At 37.6% G+C, this 22,502-nt stretch overlaps 1 protein-coding gene across 4 annotated transcripts in view; it reads right to left on the bottom strand.

Annotated features, from left to right (window-relative positions):
* Positions 1-13,514: 13,514 nt before the first annotated feature.
* The window catches only part of LOC105836798, a 283,568-nt gene continuing 274,580 nt past the window's right edge, over positions 13,515-22,502 (bottom strand). For all 4 annotated transcript variants that reach the window (XM_028189400.2, XM_012681084.3, XM_012681085.3 and 1 more), the window contains one exon: positions 13,515-15,980. In XM_028189400.2, the coding sequence (XP_028045201.1) occupies positions 15,762-15,980 (219 nt within the window). In that variant the 3' untranslated portion in view covers positions 13,515-15,761. The remainder of the gene's footprint in view (positions 15,981-22,502) is intronic.

Below are 22,502 nucleotides of genomic sequence, written 5' to 3'. Positions count from 1 at the left end.
TTATGAAATTCAGTTTTATTTAAATAATTTTTGTTTTATTAAAAATTAAATAATCTTAGTTAATCTTTAATAAAAAATAATGATTGCATCGTTCGGCTGAAAATCTTTATTCAAGTGAAGATTTATATTTATTCAGACTATTTATTCAGACATTTTTAAATTAAAATTTAATTAATAATTATTTATAGAAATATAAACTTTGCATTAAATTAAACTTATCGACAATGCAATAAGCTAAAATTAAGATCCACTCTCGCCATCTGATAGTAGATAGCATTACACAGTAGATACAACATGACTCAAGAAATAGACTTTTTTTTATATGTCTATTGATTGAATATACAAAATATAAAAAAATTAATTAAAAATTTTATAGAAATAATAGAAAATCTCAAGAAACACATATTTTCCAAATTTGTTTTTTCTAAACATATTTGCAGTCGATACAGAAGCTTTTCTGTTTTATTAAAAGCTGTTAACTAAAGCTGCTAACTTCTTCAAATACACACAATCGGCAATGGCAGATTTATTTAAAAACATTTAAATTAAATTTTGTAATATTACCTTTTATTAACTAAAAATTAATTGCTTCACAAGTATGTAAATTCAACAAAATAGCAACTTTTTTAGCTTTATTTATTTTATTTATCAACACATAAAAGAATAGAACTTCACTGGTAAATTGAAGTTCAGATAATATCTCATAAATGGAATACGAGAGGTCACTTCTCGTACTTCTCCCAGAATCAATATTGTTTCTTGACCTAACGATTAATAAATTTCTAAATAGTAATTTTTGTTTTACATTGCTTATATAATTTTGCAAAAGATTTTTTTGAAATTAATTTAACTATAAAAATATATCTAATAAATAATATGTATATTTTATCCTATCCTATCCTATCTAAAAAAAGGCATGTAAAGTCGATTGCTCGCATTTCTCGAAGATCATTGTTGTCGCTTTTCCGCGATGCCAATTGGTTCTCTCGCTGCGCTTACTTCGTGTTGCAAGAGTAGCTGTCATTGCAATTGAATTTTGACAGCTGTCAAATTTGTATAAATATTATGTATACATTTATTGTTGTAATTTATTTTTAAAAGGTAAAAAAAAAAAAGTCAAGTAGCGCGCGCGAAGCACGCGTCTGTGGTGTCTAGTGGTATATAAACTTGAAATATTTTTTATATTCTTTGATAATAATGGTATAACTATTTATTTTAAATATTTTTATAAATGTTTATCATAATTTTTTTAATACCTGACAAACTCAGACATAAAAATATGTACAAATAATTTTGCTTCCGAAACGGACCAATCTCCAATTTAGTTCAAATTTTGGAAATTTCATTTAGTGAAAAAAAACAAATGCAAGGATTTTTGGCGACTCAAAAAAAATTTTTTTTAATGTCGGTAAATAGAAAATCCATAAGTTGTAAACAAAAATTTAAATGTGTGTGTGTGTGTGTGTTTGTGTGTGACCACAGCAAAGCAATGTCTTTGTTTACTTTTTTTATTGGTGTACTTGTAAAATGAGTAAGTGTTAATTCCGTTACCAGACATTGTATTGAAAACCTGCAAACACATGTGAACTTTACTTTGTTTGCAGTGTGCACATGGGTTAGCGACTTGGATGGGGTGCGTGCGTGAGTGAGTGAATGAGTGAGTGAGTGAGTGAGCGAGTGAATGAGTGAGTGAGTGAGAGTGAGTGAGAGTGAGTGAGGAGTGAGTGAGTGAAAAGTGAGTGAGGAGTGAGTGAGGAGTGAGTGAAGAGTGAGTGAGTGACTGAATGAGAGTAAATGAGGAGTGAGTAAATGAGAGTGAGTAAGAGTAAGTGAGAGGTGAGTGAGGAGTAAGTGAGTAAGTAAGTGAGTGAGTGAGAGCGAGTGAGAGTGAGTAAGGAGTGAGCCGGGAGTGAACCGGGAGTAGGCCGGGAGTGAGCCGGGAGTGAGCCGGGAGTGAGTCGGGAGTGAGTCGGGAGTGAGCCGGGAGTGAGTCGGGAGTGAACCGGGAGTAAGCCGGGAGTGAGCCGGGAGTGAGCCGGGAGTGAGCCGAGAGTAAGTCGGGAGTGAGCCGGGAGGAAGCCGGGAGTGAACCGGGAGTAAGCCGGGAGTGAGCCGGGAGTGAGTCGGGAGTGAGTCGGGAGTGAGCCGGGAGTGAGCCGGGAGTGAGCCGGGAGTGAGCCAGGAGTGAGCCAGGAGTGAGCGAGTGAGTGAGCGAGGAGTGAGCCGTGAGTGAACCGGGAGTAAGCCGGAAGTGAGCCGGGAGTGAGCCGGGAGTGAGGCGGGAGTGAGCCGGGAGTGAGGCGGAAGTGAGCCGGAAGTATGTTGGGAGTGAACCGGGAGTAAGCGAGTGAGTGAGCGAGGAGTGAGCCGGGAGTGAACCGGGAGTAAGCCGGGAGTGAACCGGGAGTAAGCCGGGAGTGAGCCGGGAGTGAGCCGGGAGTGAGTCGGGAGTGAGTCGGGAGTGAGCCGGGAGTGAGCCGGGAGTGAGCCAGGAGTGAGCCAGGAGTGAGCGAATGAGTGAGCGAGGCGTGAGCAAGGAGTGAGCGAGTGAGTGAGCGAGGAGTGAGCCGGGAGTGAGTCGGGAGTGAACCGGGAGTAAGCCGGGAGTGAGCCGGGAGTGAGCCGAGAGGGAGCCGGGAGTGAACCGGGAGTAAGCCGGGAGTGAACCGGGAGTAAGCCGGGAGTGAGCCGGGATTGAGCCGAGAGTGAGTCGGGAGTGAGTCGGGAGTGAGCCGGGAGTGAGCCGGGAGTGAGCCAGGAGTGAGCCAGGAGTGAGCCAGGAGTGTGCAAAGAGTAAGCGAGTGAGTGAACCGGGAGTAAGCCGGGAGTGAGCCGGGAGTGAGCCGGGAGTGAGTCGGGAGTGAGTCGGGAGTGAGCCGGGAGTGAGTCGGGAGTGAACCGGGAGTAAGCCGGGAGCGAGCCGGGAGTGAGTCGGGAGTAAGCCGGGAGTGAGCCGGGAGTGAGTCGGGAGTGAGCCGGGAGTGAGTCGGGAGTGAACCGGGAGTAAGCCGGGAGTGAACCGGGAGTAAGCCGGGAGTGAGGCAGGAGTGAGCCGGGAGTGAGGCGGAAGTGAGCCGGAAGTATGTCGGGAGTGAACCGGGAGTAAGCGAGTGAGTGAGCGAGGAGTGAGCCGGGAGTGAACCGGGAGTGAGTCGGGAGTGAGTCGGGAGTGAGCCGGAAGTGAGCCGGGAGTGAGCCAGGAGTGAGCCAGGAGTGAGCGAATGAGTGAGCGAGGCGTGAGCAAGGAGTGAGCGAGTGAGTGAGCGAGGAGTGAGCCGGGAGTGAGTCGGGAGTGAACCGGGAGTAAGCCGGGAGTGAGCCGGGAGTGAGCCGAGAGGGAGCCGGGAGTGAGTCGGGAGTGAACCGGGAGTAAGCCGGGAGTAAGCCGGGAGTGAGCCGGGAGTGAGCCGGGAGTGAGTCGGGAGTGAGTCGGGAGTGAGCCGGGAGTGAGTCGGGAGTGAACCGGGAGTAAGCCGGGAGCGAGCCGGGAGTGAGTCGGGAGTAAGCCGGGAGTGAGCCGGGAGTGAGTCGGGAGTGAGCCGGGAGTGAGTCGGGAGTGAACCGGGAGTAAGCCGGGAGTGAACCGGGAGTAAGCCGGGAGTGAGGCGGGAGTGAGCCGGGAGTGAGGCGGAAGTGAGCCGGAAGTATGTCGGGAGTGAACCGGGAGTAAGCGAGTGAGTGAGCGAGGAGTGAGCCGGGAGTGAACCGGGAGTAAGCCGGGAGTGAACCGGGAGTAAGCCGGGAGTGAGCCGGGAGTGAGCCGGGAGTGAGTCGGGAGTGAGTCGGGAGTGAGCCGGGAGTGAGCCGGGAGTGAGCCAGGAGTGAGCCAGGAGTGAGCGAATGAGTGAGCGAGGCGTGAGCAAGGAGTGAGCGAGTGAGTGAGCGAGGAGTGAGCCGGGAGTGAGTCGGGAGTAAACCGGGAGTAAGCCGGGAGTGAACCGGGAGTAAGCCGGGAGTGAGCCGGGATTGAGCCGAGAGTGAGTCGGGAGTGAGTCGGGAGTGAGCCGGGAGTGAGCCGGGAGTGAGCCAGGAGTGAGCCAGGAGTGAGCAAAGAGTAAGCGAGTGAGTGAACCGGGAGTAAGCCGGGAGTGAGCCGGGAGTGAGCCGGGAGTGAGTCGGGAGTGAGCCGGGAGTGAGTCGGGAGTGAACCGGGAGTAAGCCGGGAGCGAGCCGGGAGTGAGTCGGGAGTAAGCCGGGAGTGAGCCGGGAGTGAGTCGGGAGTGAGCCAGGAGTGAGTCGGGAGTGAACCGGGAGTGAGCCGGGAGTGAGCCGGGAGTAAGCCGGGAGTGAGTCGGGAGTGAACCGGGAGTGAACCGGGAGTAAGCCGGGAGTGAGCCAGGAGTGAGCCGGGAGTGAGTCGGGAGTGAACCGGGAGTAAGCCGAGAGTGAACCGGGAGTAAGCCGGGAGTGAGCCGGGTGTGAGCCGGGAGTGAGTCGGGAGTGAGCCGGGAGTAAGCCAGGAGTGAGCCAGGAGTGAGCAAATGAGTGAGCGAGGAGTGAGCAAGGAGTGAGCGAGTGAGTGAGCAATGAGTGAGCCGGGAGTGAACCGGGAGTAAGCCGGGAGTGAGCCGGGAGTGAGCCGGGAGTGAGTCGGGAGTGAGTCGGGAGTGAGCCGGGAGTGAGCCAGGAGTGAGCGAATGAGTGAGCAAGGAGTGAGCGAGTGAGTGAGCGAGGAGTGAGCCGGGAGTGAACCGGGAGTAAGCCGAGAGTGAGCCGGGTGTGAGCCGGGAGTGAGTCGGGAGTGAGCCGGGAGTGAGCCAGGAGTGAGCCAGGAGTGAGCGAATGAGTGAGCGAGGAATGAGCAAGGAGTGAGCGAGTGAGTGAGCAAGGAGTGAGCCGGGAGTGAACCGGGAGTAAGCCGGGAGTGAGCCGGGAGTGAGCCGGGAGTGAGCCGGGTGTGAGTCGGGAGTGAGTCGGGAGTGAGCCGGGAGTGAGCCAGGAGTGAGCGAATGAGTGAGCAAGGAGTGAGCGAGTGAGTGAGCGAGGAGTGAGCCGGGAGTGAACCGGGAGTAAGCCGAGAGTGAGCCGGGTGTGAGCCGGGAGTGAGTCGGGAGTGAGCCGGGAGTGAGCCGGGAGTGAGCCAGGAGTGAGCGAATGAGTGAGCGAGGAATGAGCAAGGAGTGAGCGAGTGAGTGAGCAAGGAGTGAGCCGGGAGTGAACCGGGAGTAAGCCGGGAGTGAGCCGGGAGTGAGCCGGGAGTGAGCCGGGAGTGAGTCGGGAGTGAGTCAGGAGTGAGCCGGGAGTGAGCCAGGAGTGAGCGAATGAGTGAGCAAGGAGTGAGCGGGTGAGTGAGCGAGGAATGAGCAAGGAGTGAGCGAGTGAGTGAGCAAGGAGTGAGCCGGGAGTGAACCGGGAGTAAGCCGGGAGTGAGCCGGGAGTGAGCCGGGAGTGAGTCGGGAGTGAGTCGGGAGTGAGCCGGGAGTGAGCCAGGAGTGAGCGAATGAGTGAGCAAGGAGTGAGCGGGTGAGTGAGCGAGGAGTGAGCCGGGAGTGAACCGGGAGTAAGCCGGGAGTGAGGCGGGAGTGAACCGGGAGTGAGTAGGGAGTGAGCCGGGAGTGAGTCGGGAGTGAACCGGGAGTAAGCCGGGAGCGAGCCGGGAGTGAGCCAGGAGTGAGCCAGGAGTGAGCGAGTGAGTGAGTGAGTGAGTGAAAAAGGGTGGAAGGGAGGGAGCAAACGAGCGAACGTAACTAGAAAAATATGTAGCTAGGTAGCTAGATAGCAGTAAGTATGCAAGTAGGTATGTATGTTGGTAGGTATGTAGGTATGTATGTATGTATAATTAAACTTTACATTTTTTTATTCAAAATTGCAGAAGACGTTTGATTAATGTAAACAAAAGATAGAGAAAATTAAATTGCAATTATTATTTTTAAAGTAAAAAGTCAAATAGCCCACGCGCAGCGCGCGCTTGTAATGTTCTAGTAATGTAAATTATTTGTATATGTATATAATACAATAAAAATTAATTTATACATTTTAAACATAAGTTAAGTTAGTATCATGAATATCATGTAAAGTTTGTTATTTGGTTTACTTTCTAATGATATGCTATTTCTCAGCATTATATTATAATTACTTAAAAAGTTATTTAAACATAGTTTAATTTTTATACACAGTAATTTTATGATTATGTACTGATTAAACACTTTTTTTAAGTTTGTAATATCTACTTTTATCAAACGTATATACATATATTGCATAGTTTAATAATACAGTTAATATAATTTACAAAATCGTATTCAAAGGATAAATTTGTAAATAAAAAATATCGTGAATTGAATAAATGAGGATAGTTGGCTATATACTGAATAAATAAACGAGCTCCAGTGGACAGGATTCTCCTGCGTATTTATATCAGATCATACATTATTTCCAAGATAATCCTTGGAAGTTGCGCATCACCGCGCGATCGAGCCGCTTCGCGAGCTTTCATAGTATGTTTTCTGTCGCAAGAAAAAGCGTCAAAAAAACTGAATCTACGCGAAACCAGAGTAAAAATCCAAGTATTGGCTGGCCTTTCCTACGAGGCCTTGATATGTTCAATTGGAACCACCATTTTTGTCCTCGGCTTTGAGTAGTAATTACTAACTCCTTGCGCTTTTTAATTTTCATAAATGTTTCCATAGTAAAACGTCGGATTAATAGAGATTTAATTACTTTTATATAAATATTGAATGCTATATTGTGGTCGATAGTTATCTCCAACGCAATTATCAATTAATACAGTGTAGAATATATAAAAAAATGTAATGTACATTTACGTTAAATCAGGCAAGCTTGTTTTATAACTTCAATTTGCCTTGATAATAATTTTTCCTCTAATATTAATTTAAAATAATTTAGGTAATAACGCAAGGAATTAACTAATTCTAATAATTAATAAAGAACGAAGTAGCCATTGTAATTTCGGCGATTCACTCGTTTTCCTGTTATCTGTACCATAAAATGTTTGACATTATGGCTGGTATAATTGATTCTCCGCGGGTCTTCGTACTTCGCAATTACTTAATAATTAATTAAAAATTAATTCATTTCATCTCTTAATAAGGCTCTAATATTAATTATATATTATTGCGATGCGAATCTCGAAGCACAAGGCTGGAAGAGGATGACGGATCGTTGGACATAATTGACGGTTACAGATTGTTCTATTCGTTTGTACAAAGCTGTAGAACTTTAAGCCTTTATGCATTCAATATAAATAACATTATAGAAAGTAAATTAAGTAAAATTTTTTAAATTTTGTTTAACTTTTTACAATATAGATATATAATTGTAAATATTAGGTAATTTTATAATATTGGAAAACATGTCTTCCAAGAAAATTACACATGATTTATTACATTTTATTAAAATACGTATTATCTTCTTCTTTTAAGTTTTTTAAATCAGGATCAAAATGTAACATGTACCTGATAATTAATGTATATTTCAAGTAAATTTCTTTTTAATATTTAAAGTAGATAATAATATATTTTATATATAATTGATATTGATGCATATGGCTTAAAGATGCACATAGTGAAAGTTTTGTAATTTAATAATACTTGTAGTAATATACATAGTAATACTTATTGTAAATTATTTTATACGTATTGCGTTTGTGTGTGTGTAATATATCTTTTTTAATTGTATGATTTTTTAAATAGCGCTACATTGAGTAACAAAGTCATTCTATGCAAGTTAAATACATGTCATTTTTAAAATGTTGTAACAATAAATGGTAAACATTTGTTTTTACGTATTAAAAAGATTATCTTTGTAAAATTACTATCGAGGCATCCTTCTTTTGTCTTCGTTACAAAATTCATATTTTTTTATTTTAATAAACTCGTCATCAGTTATTACAATCATTAAGAAGAATCTTAGAAATTTCATGTAGCTGGTGTTGTAAAGTTTCTAAATTTTAAAACCACTTTGTGGCATTATAACAATTTCTAAAATCTCAGTTTCTCGCTTCTTTAAACGAGTGTGGAGAAAGATTTCTATTTAATTAAGGACGTCTTTCTTCATTAATCTAATAGTAAATACACGGTGCATAAATACTTAAAAAAACATGAGGCAATTTAAATGCAGTTTCGTAAGTAATCATATTTAATCTTTAATTAATTTGTGTGATTCGAACATTTTTAATTGTATTTGCATTTGAACTACCGAATCACTCTCTGTGTATATAATTTTGAAGATAATTCAGATTGCGACAACTGACGAGAAACTGCGGAGCATATTGTAAATAAGCACAAATTTTCATAAAAATTTTGTTTTGTTAAACTGTTGAATCAATTCAATCGATTGTTAATTACGCGGTTTGCAACAGTTCATGTACAATGTGATATGCGAGGAAGTTAAAATTCATAGAAGTCGTACGAAGACCCACGACCGCAGCTTGTTTGGAAGAATTAATACCACGAAAAGAAATTACTTTACACTCACGATATTACTTTGCTAAAGAGTACGCTTGAGAGAAGATCGCACTTTGGCGTAAATTAAAGATTAGTCAAGATTGAATTAAATAACAACATAATTTTTAACGGGTTAAAAGCTCTTCTGAATGCTCTAAAAAATTTCACATTTAAATTTTGTAATTAACATTATAAACAGCTACAGTTTTTTACATTTTATCAGCAATGAGTTCATCAGCAAATTTGTTTAATTCAACAAAATAAAGTTACAGATAGCGACTAGATTTTAATGCCTGTAAAACTAAACGTGTCGCATCGTCGCTTGTAAGCTTAGTAATCGAGCAAAATGCAATATAAACTTTATGCGGGAGCAAGAGACGGCTAAGTTTGAGGAACATGAAGGAAGTTTACCAACTCTCTCAAGTGAGATCGTCGTATCAGTCACATTGTCACAAAGTAACATCGCGGTCACAAAGCAAGTTCTTTACACTAACGCCATGCCCTCCATCGCATCGGCAACATACACTCATACACACACATATACACGTGCGCGATTTCGCATGCATGCGTAATTATTGCATTGCCCTCGCGTCGCTTTTTACAACTAAGCAGTCACCCTCACGCGCGTTCGCACGAAGCACGGAAATTAGTAAGGCTAATGTGGAAAAATGTTATAAAAGTGCACAGAGATATAAAGTAATATGAAGTAAATTGAGAAAAATTATTTCGTGAATGAAGATGAAACATTTAAGTTTCTTTATTGAGAAGAAAATTTTTTATTTCGTAAATTATGCTAATAAAGTTCTCGATGTTGAGTCATTATTCTTCTACTAAAACGTTTCAAGATCCAATCATAAGATGATAAAATGTGGTAGAACTGCTCTTTCTCTCTCTCTCTCTCTCTCTCTCTCTGCATTTTACTATAATAATGAGATCTGTAGAAATGACTCTCTGGCAAGATGGATATCATTATCGTTGACCGTCGCGATTTCTCGACGTACACGTGTATCTAATGCGCAATACGTTACCAAGAGTAATTAGGCCGCGTGCAGGCCCGACTTTAGCGTCGGATATTTGATTATCTGATTCAACTGGACCATATGAGATGGCCACGAATAGATACACGCGCAACGCTTAGCGTACATTAATGATGATTACGCGCATATTCTATACAATCTAAATGTTTGTTGAAAGACAAGGAATTACAAAATATTGTTTTTAGCAAAATATTTGCAAAAAACTGCAAATGTATGCATCAAGATTTCTTTTACAAAAAATATTAAAAAAAAATAAAAATAAGTGCGAGAAAGAGAGAATGAGAGAGAGAGAGAGAGAGAGAGAGAGAGAGAGAGAGAGAGAGAGAGAGAGAGAGAGAGCACGTCTTTTGTAATATAAAAAAACATACCTTATAAGATTTAGTATTATAATTAATTATATAACACTAATTTTGTATACAAAAGTGTCTCATAGTAAAATAGAATTTTGTTTTAAATATATGACGGAGGTACCAATATATTTATAATATCGTTCTACTTAACTACCCGTGCTTCGTGGAGGAAAGTTGCATCTGTCGAATGCAGCAGTATTAAAGCTACTCGCCCTCTTAGCGAACAGTGCGTCAAAAGTACCTTGCCAGTAAATAATAATTGAGCGTAATGGTTCTTATCGGCTGATTCGTGTGTCTATAACTGACGATCTAGGATCGTCTAGGGACATTATTTCAGCGCAGTTATTTACAATCCGATGCAGCGAGCGCAAACTTCGGGTAAACTTCATTGTTACTCCACTTTTGGGACACTTCGTTGATCAAGGTCGAGTGTGGGATTCTCAAAAAATGACGGGCGCGATGTCGAAATGAAAATGCCGGCGCGATTGCAAATGTATTGTTTAATTAATTATTAATTAAAATATAGACACGATTAAATGTGCGGAATTAATTGCTGTGACATTTCCATGGAATATAATTAATGAAAATACACAATTAAAATACAACAAATTAATATGGTTCATTAAATTAATGAAATCAATTCAGAGAAATAAAATATGCAATTTGCATTTCTACCAAATGTCATTAAACTAATTGAAACGATCTCTCTTAAATTTTTTATGTGTGTATTATAATTGTGCATGTATCTTAATTAGGCATATATGTATAATACAAAAATCCATGACCAAAGAGTTCGAGACTCTTCATTTCTTTGATTTGAATAATTTACTGTATTTTTAAATTGTAAATCAAAAGAAGGCCCTTCAACCTTGACCCACACTTTTGTGAGATTTTCGCGTTTGGTCCATGTCTTCGAGCTCGATCGAATTTATCGAGTTGTTTTGTTTTTTAATCGATCGTTCCCGAAGAGCCAATCTCGCCGTGACTGAAGCGATTAGCCTCGTCGTTATCTAACTAATCAACATATATTATATCCTGGCTACGTGCGCGCATGTATAACGTGACATTAACATCATCCGTCCCTTTGAGCGACGTGCCCGCGATTCGTAAATTTTATACATTATTGCTTTTCCACGTCATGCACGCACAATCCGTTTCGCGCTTTTTCTCGTTTCTAGTTGTTCGCAACAGTTTTAATTTAATTAAATTGTCATTATTTATTATGGAATTTTCTTTCTAATTTATTAAATAATACTTACTAATTAAAATTAACCAACGTGTCGAGAAGAGATATGTCAGTGTTGTATCGGACCAAAATAAATCCGATTTTATTTTCATTTCTTCTTGTACTATATTTCTGTTATATATCGGATATCAATTTTTATTTGTTCTATGTGTATTGCGCATAAAATGGAGTTTATAAATTATCTAGAGATATGTAATTTTTTTAAAATTAGCAGATAATTTTTAAATAAAAGTTTGTAAAGAATGTTTTACAAAAGTAAATATGCATAATTAGATATATATCCATTTCTAATTATGCATATTTATTTACAGTTATATTTATGTATGTGTGTGTGTAATATATATATAGTTTAGTCAAAACTTAAATAGAATCAATTTGAGAGAGTAATTATATCTGATTATAATTTTTGCAACAAGAAATTGGAAATAATGAAATTACGGTACACATGATAGCATAAATTAAATTATAACACGCAGTAATTACTGCTAAACCGAGAATATGAAAGAACGAAATAGTATTCACACCTGATATTCACGCGGTTACAATCGCTTTATAATCGTTGCGGTAATAGTATAATTTATATTATTATTTAATGTAATATAATTCACAGGGAAGAGCGCGGGGAACGGCTGATACGCACAAACGCATTCTCGTGTTTCGCACGCAGGACTCACACGCACAAGGCGGTTAGTTACACGCGCGCCTAGATCGACGAATGCCTAATTGAATTATCGTATTACAACTTGTTGTCTAATTCGCACTTGTCGTTCATGTACAAACAATATGGCAGCCAGCACGCCCTGGCCGTCTGCCTTTTTATCTCGCATTATCTATATTTATATTTATATATATATATATGTATATGTACTTATACATAATGTATATTTATAGAGTATATCGTATGCATAGAAGGGCTCTATTTATTTGCCGTATTGTTCTTGCCGCTACATTGTCTAGCGAGTTTTCGTTAGTTAACTCCGGCGGCTCTCCTGGATTCGCCTAAAGCTTTAGCGCAATTATAATCCTCAAGATTCCGTCCAACAAATTCCCATCACTTTATTCGACTAGCAGAAGTCACAAGAATAACAGAAGTCCTCATAGTAATTGTTACATTCGCGTTTCCATCAACGGCTATTCGTATAATCTATTTTCAGAAATGAGTTTTCCGGCTTATTGATTACTTCAGCTTTGGTAACAAAAATAAAAATGCACGAGTAATTAACAGGTAATAAATTAAGATTATAAGAAATTTAGAAATAATAAAAAATGTAAATATTTAAAAATGTGCACATTTGAAAAGAACAGAATTAAACATTTGATTAATAATATTTTCATTTGTATTTTTTTGTAACAACTTAAATGCTTGGTTATAAGTAAAGAATACATAATAAAAGGTATATACCCGGGAAAAAATATCATGTGTTTCATATAAAAACATATATAAATATATATAAAATATGTCTATATATGTTTATCTAGTTTCCTTTCTTTTGTAAAATTTCTGTTTTTTCCCCGGTAATAAAAGATTTTCATAAAAATTTAAACACAAGCTATGTGATAAAACATAATTAAGTAAGCTTCTCATTGTAAATTAATAAAAAAGAAGTTAATTTAAATTATAATTGACATTTTATCATCAAATTTACATTCAGCCAAATCAAATTTGCGATTCATGATGATTGAATTGATGCATTTAATTAGATTAAACATAGTTAAAAGCTATTTCCGTTCAAAACAAATTGATGATGGAAGATTATCGAAATTCGATGCCAAAAAAATAAAATTTTTCTTAAATTCTTAAAACACAGAACTCGCAACGCTTTAGTATCGTTTAAAAAAGAGATGAGCGAGGTAGTGACGAGTCGGTCGCAGTTAGGTATAATTATCGGAATCCCGAGGGTTATTAATCGCCGGTATCGAGATTATGATCGAGCCAGCGGGAGGACTTCTCCGGCTGCTGAATAATTCCAGCTCGTGAATTTCTGAGTAATTTGTAAATGTCAAGCGTTTGGCCGCCGTTTACAAGTTTTCCGCTTCGTATCCCCCTCTCGTCTTCCGGGCTGACAAATCGACCATTTATACAGGGTGCCTCCCACAGTCACGAACTATTGACATTGCGCGCCGTAATTACGGAGACGCGATGCGAGGTGACGCGCTGTTTCGCATTGATATGCGCCGCTCTTATCGGCGCCATCGACTAATAAAATAATCAATGACACGAATATATGACAGGTAAAGAAACGATCGAAGAGAACAAAAGTACGCTTACATCGTGAGCAATTTATGTCTAGGAGACATATTGTCTTCCTTTCTTTACAAATAAAAAAGTAATAAAAATAATTACGTCTAAAAGGTTTGATTAATGTAGCTTTTGCATAATGAGTTGAAAATTCGATTGTCGGATTTGTGTTGGTTCCTCTAAATCTATACATGTGATATTAAGGCGATGTGATATTATCTAGCACAAATTCTGAGGCCATTTTTTTTATTTAGCGAAAATTTGATTGGACGTCTTGCCCCTCTAGGACTCTTCGATTTTCTAAGGCACCCCGTATATTTCTAAGATAATTGGGTATTTACAACTTGAATATATACAATGTGAAAACGAGAAAAATAAAGAAGGAAAGGAAAAGAATTTAAGGACCGTTCGTCGAGATCGACTCGGGATACTTCGTATACATCGATGCGACTTGAAACTTGAAAACGAGCGGGCCACGATCGACTTTCTCGCTCGATCGCATTTCCAGGCTACCTCTATTACACACTTCTTTTTCTGCTTACGTCACTATCAACAATCTACATTTATCTACACACTCGAGCCTCACGCGACACGTCGTATAGACGTATGTGCTTTAGGTTTAGATTTCAACTTTAACAAACACCTAATGGTCCAGTACGGGAGGAGGTTTGCGTTGCTTGGCCGTTAATTATACAGTAGATTAGTGCTTAGCCATTTATACAGACTGCCTCTCGCGTTACGGTCGATTTATTATACACGTGTCGTACTCTCGTTCCAAACGATCGCGAATCGCGTCCACCGCTTCCTGCCCTTCTATCTCGATCCTTCATGATCAAGTCTAAGTTTCAATTTCGCGGGCTGCCTCTTGACGCCATCGAAGAAGTGCGACTTTTCTTTATTTTCTTTCTTTACATCTTTATTTGTGTCTTTAAAATTTTGTCAAGATTGCCGCTCAGTCGCATCAAAAGCGCGAATTTAATGCGAATTGTTTGGTTTTCATTTGGACTAACATTATAATATAGTATCAACAATAATATAATTGTGTAAAGAGTTTCAACGTTTAAAAATAAAACACTTCGAGTGTATATATGTAATATTTTTATTCAACAATTTGCAACAAAATGTTTCTATCTATTCACGGACTTTGCATTAATTATCCGCTTTTCTAAGTAATGATTGTAATCTTGTCTGCCAATTTATTGGGCATTGAGAAAATTTATTATATATATATATATTATATATAGAATATATATAATTTATATATATTTTGGTTAATCTTATTGTAAAACACAAAAATCTCAATTATTTATTTTTCCAATATTTTCCAGTTTTTATATGTTATTAATTATTCTCCATCAATCACTCGCTCGTAAATCATCATGCAATCAAACATCATCAGTATCGCGTACGATCGTTAATAGTCAACTTGCGATACAACTTGTGTCCAAGTTACATCGGTAATTGCATGTCGATCGCACAACAGTCTTGTCGCAAGACACTTTTGACGGTGGAATTATCGAGCGCGTAAAAAAAAGTACAAATCGGCCGATTTCTACTTGATTTCGCGCATTTGACAAATATATTCTGTGTCAATCTCGTTTCCACATCAAGCTCGACCTCAAAGCGGCGTCGATCGTCCAGGGCATCATCGATCATTCTTCACTAACTCTTCGAGTGTACCAAATAGTGCAATAGCACTGTTTCTCTATAGAAGGTATTATTATAGTGCAACTACAGTACCTTCAGTCAGGCATAGTTATCATGTCCATAGGATGTAGATTAGCATTCATAAATGCTTTTAAAATGTTGGAACAAATACAATGAATATTTTATAAAAGTAGATATGAGTTCATTATTTTCTCAAACATAGGCCCTGAAAATAAAACTTAGCAATCTCGAAATCGACAATTTTAGTGCAGTTTAAACAGGTGCTATAATTTTCATTAGTACGTTTTGTATTTGCTGCAAATAATAAACAGTTAACATATAAAATATGCCAAAAATAAAAATAAATTTCTTTTTAGGAAAAAATTTTATGTATAATATTAATTAAATGTTATTTATAGTATCCATCGCTCCACGATTAAATGCAGAATCATATAAACTATAACGATCGAAGAGTTAAGGATAAGGCTCGAGGACGCTCTGTCGAGGTGCAGTGTAACAAAAATACCATTAAATACCAATATATATTTAATAATATCTTTAACGGCGCGATGAGCGATCCGCGATCGGCGGGAATGTATAGAGGATCGCTGTGCGGATCCGCCGATCGATCCCTGCGATCTGTTGAGCCGCACAGCGATCGAGGGGAAGGCGGGGATTTCTTCCCTTCGTTGATGCCTGTGCCCTTCAAGGCCATGAGTCCTCTCTCGTATGGATGGATTCCGTTGTCGGAACCGCTGCTACCACGTGCACGCGACATGTGGCGATCCTCTGCGAGGGGGACACTCGATACAGATTCTTCATAATATCTTGATGTCCCTGTCACGAACCAAAGAGACACGTCGACCCGAAAAGGCCGATTGCGAACAAAACGACAAGAAATGCTGACGACGACCTGGAGATCGCCGCCTCGCTGCTGTACGGCATCTTCACTTCAACCTCAGCCATCTTGAAGATTGAGAGCAACGGATGCGTGTGCACCTCGTGGTGCTTATTGTTGATCTTGTCGCTGAGATCTTGCATCATCGACGCGCATTCCTCCTGCAAATCGAGCATTTCGATTAGCGCATTCAGAGTTCAAATTTTTAACTACAAAACATATTTGCAAAAATTCAACGTGAATTTAATGTGAACATTTGCTTAATTATTGTGATTATTTTATATTTATTAATTGTACTGTTGATTTCTAGCGTTTTAATTTTAAATTAATTCTCGAAAATTTACACATTTATATGTTATTATATATTTTAAATTTGTATTTTCAAACAAATATTTTTCATATAATTTTATTTCAAAAGTAATTTTTATTTAATTTTATTTAATTTAAGTAAATATTCTAAATAGAACAAATTATGTACTATTAGAAAACTTTCTCAATGATCTTATTTATGATCAATTAAATGTTAATATGGTTATATAGTAAAATGTTATAAGTAAAATATAATATTTAATGGGAGACTTTTTTAGAAGATAAAAAGTTCGATGCTATGTTTAGAAGAAGAAAAAAAAACTTTCTCTAAATTATACTGAAAAAGATTCATATCAGGAATCAAAACGGCTGTTGATATCACAAACAGTATGTAAAATCAGACATTCGCAGTAATTATAATATGAATAATCTATAAAAATCTACACTGTTATTCTTATTATTTTACTCACTAAGTACTGCGTAGCCTCATATTATCATTTTTTATTAAAATATAATAATATCACGAGAATCTATTAGAAACAATTGAATCTATTAGAACTTATTAAATTTTTATTTGAAAAGTATATTAATTTTGTTTCTTAATATTAATTTTGATTTTAAAAAAATTGTAGAACGATGATATGGTCTTGATATAATAAACTCCGAATCGTTCATAACGACCAGAATAAATTCCTTCGCAAAAGTATAATCTCTACAAAAGCATGCGCATTTTCCATTCTATCATCAATAGTTGTTCCATCAGAATTTGAGTTTTCCCTCGAATATGACTTAACGACGTCGAATGTAACTCCCCCCTCCTCCCATTATCATGTACCTCTTTCCAGACAGAATCCACCATCGATTTCCATTTTCAACCCACTATCCACCCGCGCTACGCGCAGTTCTTGTTCCTCGTCCCCAAAATTACCCTCGGCTCGTTGAATCTTTAATTTCCGGCGTAGAAGTCCGCGAGGCTGAGAGCGATTTTTGGTGATATCTTTCTGGTGCGCCACGTGGCCCGACCAGATTTCTCAACGCCGGCGTTTCATTCGCTCGTTTCGTGCCGAGCGAGGTTTTCAATGAGATTAAATTCCGCGTGGAAGCTGGAATCTTGCGCGAATAACTTCGCTGTGACGAGCTGGTGTAGCTTCCAGCGAGGGAATGAAACTTTCGACGAGTTTCGACCATGATATCTTTGGTGCACGGAAAAACGACGCGCGAACCGTCTAATTTAAGGTATATCTTCGAGTAATTAAAAGTCTACATTGTAAAACTAATTGTATTGTTGCATAACAATGTGTTCTATAATCTTAACGGCACGCGGCGATTTTGTGATACTATATATTTTTTTGCTCATCGGAATACTTAATGTAAACTATAAATTAACAGTAGAAATTAATACAATCAGATAATTATATTGATATAAAACTTCGAAAAAAAGTCAGATTAACCTTTTTAAAGGGCTCCAATAGTAAAATTCTACATTATTATTTCATTTTGTATAATTTGAAATATGTATATGTATCTCAATAAAATTAAATAATACAGAATAAAATATTTAAATGTACATATGTATATTATGTTACTACTCCTTTATTAATATTTATCAAATAATAAATTTACTTTTTTAAGATTACTGCATCTAGTTACTGCTTCCATTTTTTTGAGATTTGGTATTTTATTATGTAATATGTGATGCATGAGATAGTAAAGATATCTGATCTCAAAACAATGTTGTCGTATACTCGCGCATTCGATAATTAATCTGCAACTCGTGTGAGAAACTCAGGTCGGCAATTAGCACCAGCCAATACGTAAAATGAATTATCGCACTGGGCTTTTGTCCGGCTATGCTTGGATCACTACTACTTCGCGCAGTTTCATTCAATTAGCCTAAAAACCCAGGCACACACAACGCGTTTCACAGCTTCTTTTATCTGTAGTTAACATTCATTTATTTATTCCTATTTTCTTTTATTTTTATGGATTATTTATGGGTTGCATTTACTTTGTAATCAAGTGTAATAACTGCAAATTTAAAATAGTAAAAACGTCATACAGAATTAAAAAGAATTCAATAAATTTATATGTAGCTCAATTTTAAAATCACAAAAGCAGCTCACATGTTCTATTTCTTCAGCAGAACTGTTTGTTATATTAAATATTTTTAAATAATAAATAGAACAAGAAATATTATATAAATAAAAAGAGTGTATTTCCTATCAAATAAAATAACTAAATTTATATTTCAAAATAGGAGAAAAGGTGGTATTAAGACCTTCTATTTTGTACAATAACTTTGTTAAAAATTAATATTTTAAATTAAAAATTTAACAAACAATTTTTTTTATCAATATGTTTAATTAATTCTAGATTCAAAATAAAGTATTTAGTATACCATTATTTTAAATGGTAACTATAAAAATGTAACAACATTGCATAATGAATTAAAGGGAAATAGAGATGGTGTTATGGTTTCTTCACTAAAATTGATTAAAAAATTTAGTTTTGTTTAAAAAAGCACAGTGTTTCGTTTTAATATTTTGAAAAAATTTAAAAATACTCAAAAATAAAAATGCCTTATATTAAATGTTGATCGCTGTATATTGGCGCCATTCCATAAGTGCGAATTACTAAACAAATGATTTCATACGTGATCACTGAAATTCCTCTAATAACGGAGATATTGCGAGTGGCTCTAAACCTGTCCTGTTTTATCGATTATTTTGATTATTTCCAATTCATTAATCTTTTAATTATATTTACAGAATTAAAAATCCTTCTCCATAATTAGTACAGATAACATAATGCGCACGTAAGAATTTTATACAAAAAACAAAAAAAATTTTATTTGTAAATTAAATTAAATTTTTTTTTCGTTTTTTGTATAAAATTTTTACGTGCGCATTATGTTACCGTTTGTGCTTCAATTGTGAAGAAGGATTTTAATTCTGTAAATACAATTAAAAAATTAATGAATTGGAAATAATCAAAATAATCGGTAAAACAGAACAGGTTCAGCATCCCTTTAATATCTACAAGGGCCATAATACTATCTTCTTTTCTACTTAACTTTCTTTAGATTTTCAATTCTAAATCAACAAGTTTATTGCTTAAAAGTTTGGCTTTGCATAATTTGTGCATTAAATAGAGTAGCCGAGTATGTGAAAGTCGCCAGTTTTACTCCACTTTTTGCTATATCATCATAATTTTGTTACGCGGAGAAGTCGACGAGGCTTTTAATTGCCATGTGTGTTTCCGTGTGCTCGGGTTTCCCTACCAGAATAATCCGGCTTTGAATGCAAATGTGCGCCCGCGTTTTTTTTTTCATCGGGATTATCCGACAGATTCGCAACAGTATTGTGCGGCCGTGGATATGTAACTACTACTTTTTTATCCCGCGGATTGTGCTTATCTCCCGTCGCGCTTCAACATCAGCCGACACGCGTTTAATTTTTCCCCGGATAATATTTTATTTAATCCGACTTCGTCATGAAATAATACATGTATGGTACGTAACGGTCTTCCGCGAGAGTCTCGTTTGTTTCTGCAGTAAAACATTAGTCCCCATAGTAGAAACGTCAAATAATTCAACAAAGACCTTAATAAAGTTAATTAAAACCATACTGCCTTTAAAATTTCAAGTTGGATAATTTTAAACTTTTGTTCATTTTGAATCATTTCTAGTTAAGTTAATTATTAGAGACCTTGGCAAAAGACGTTTTTGCGGAGTAATTATATTTTAAGTTTTTCCTATGATTATCCTATGAACAATAGCATGCATGTAGGCGTGCTTAATATTAAATAAGATCTATCCATTAAATATAAGATAGAAATAATTAAATATGTCTAATCATCTTTTACGTATTCAAATGACGTTTTTAATTATAATATATATAATAATAATAATTTCAACTCTTCTTGCAATTGTTAGCTATTGCTCATTAATTTTCTCTTCAAAAGAGAGTATTTTCGATATAATAATTGTATTGCCCTACTAAAATAATTAATGGCAACCGAAGTGATCAAATCAATCGCGAATTGCCACGATTTCGTGCCGAACATAACATTCCGCTGTTTACGCCGGTTGTTTAACATTATGCTTTAATTAATATCGCCATGCCACACGACGAAACTCACTGGCAGCTCGATGGTTGTTCTAATTTACGCTCTCTTGTATTATGCGGTACGTGCCTCTTCTACCATATTAATCCAGGGTTAGAAGTACATCCGTGTTACATTGCATTCCGCCGAAATAATTTCGCTTTACAAGTAGACACGCGCTAATACAATTATTCAGAAATTGGCAAATGCACGAATAAATACACACAAGGAAAGCTAATAAATTATTTGCATAAACATCTAATTATAGGAAGACCGCAATAAATAACGTTGAGTTTATCCACAAAGGGTGTAATGTAAACGACTCTAAGCGGTTTAGAAATGAAAATTATTAAGATGACATTTAATGACCGTAGTTGCAAGTAATTTCCAGTAAATCGCTATTAAAGCTTGTTAAAAAGCTTGTTATTATCTTGCTAAATATTTTGCCTATAACTATTTCAAGAACCAAAATAAAGTGCGCAAGATAATTAATCGAATTAATCGATGTAAAAATATAGTTTTATAATATAATAAATTTTAATAAAAATGAGTACATAAGCTGCAATGATTCATTTTTAACAAATCTACAAAAAATTGCATTTATAAAATATGCAAAATATTCAAGTCACTTTTATTACACTCGTAAATAATTAAGCACGTGGGATAGAACATGTTATAAATATTAATAGTCAGAGTAATTGGAAATATATCTCTAAATAAAATAAAATTCAGAAATATCCACGCTAATTTCAGATCGCAAGTAGTGCAGTCTAAAATTGGTCAGCCTTTCACTAGTAGTATAAACGAAGATTAAGCAGCAGCAATCGCGCTTATCTTAGCAGAAACCTGTTCAATGGCCCCAAAGAAGTGTCGCGAGCTAAAGTGTGGCATTAAGCCTCGAGCATGATCGTGCTATTCTCTTCGAAAGACGATCTCAATTCACGATCACCGGTAACTAATGGTTCTCCTTACAGCATCGTCACGGGATCGGCCATTTATTCCTGAGTGAATGAAGACAGGTGCAAGACGCAGCGTACCTGCAGGTGCAACTGCAGCTGGTGATGGGACAGGGTACCATTATCTCTTCCGTCGGGACGAATCCCTTATTAATGGTCGACTAATTGGATTTCTGAACGGAGGAGTGATTACGTCAAAACGTGGCCTTGTGCATGTTGACAGAAAAGGGAGTAAGAGGAGACATATAGGGTGTCTCCAGATCTTTCTCACTTACGATTATAAAGTTTTTAATGTAAAGTCTATTTTTAAAAACAAATTTTCAAATGCGAACAGTTAATAAAATTTAAACATTCTTATAAGAGAATATTCAAAGAAAATATGTTATTAATATTAATTTTTGTTTAATCTTAGTTAAAAAACTGTATTTTATTTTTGGAAGTAACTTACTTGCAACGTTCAAATGTTACACGAATTTATAGCGTTCAGTCATAATCGATGCAGCCATGGAAGCAATATGTGAATTTCGAGACACTCCGTATGCAGTTAATAGAAGACAGATTCATCCTACAATAGTGGTCTCTCCATTGGACCTTGCTCGATATCCTCCCTTTCAATCGGGTAAATACATCTGATATCAGAGAATGATTGTTGCTGTCGTCGCTCGAAGACGACTCGTAATTGCAGCTCACAATGATGAAACAATGGCGTCGATGTATAATAACGCGGATACAGAGTCCGTATGTGAATGATGCGATGATATTGCCGTTGGTAAGAGGATGAGAAATGATTGTGGCCGAATAATTGCGGTACTAAATGATTAACTGTAACGATTAATTATACTGGACAAAGAGTTAGTATCTTTTAAAATAGTTTTTCTTATTTCGGAAATATTTTCCTTGAGATTATTTGCATAAACTAATTAATCTTTTTTAACAATTTTTTTATTCATATTATTTTTAAACATTTTTTAAATAAGTAATACCATGTGAATATATCATTGAAGTATTATCAACTTGCCAGCGTGAAACAATGTGTGGGAAATTATAGTTTTTACGAATAATAAAGCAATTTTTATTACAGTAAAATTTCGCATAGCCACAAAGTTTTTTGGCATTAACAATGGCGATACCGTGTGTCGCACGATCGTGCGGTGCCGCGTTTCGTGCCTCATAGTTTTTCGCCGCGCCGTCGAGAGAAGGAAAATTGTCGTCGCGAGGTAGCCGTCAATAAAATTTCGTCGTTAAAGAATCCGGGCGCGCTTTCACGTGGCCACTTAATCAATAACGACGTTGAGGCGCTCGCTCGACGTTGCT

The sequence above is a fragment of the Monomorium pharaonis genome, chromosome 4 (genome assembly GCF_013373865.1).
Source record: "Monomorium pharaonis isolate MP-MQ-018 chromosome 4, ASM1337386v2, whole genome shotgun sequence".
NCBI lineage: Eukaryota > Metazoa > Arthropoda > Insecta > Hymenoptera > Formicidae > Monomorium > Monomorium pharaonis.
Note: the sequence above shows the minus strand (reverse complement) of the source record. Positions and strands in the feature narration are given on the sequence as shown.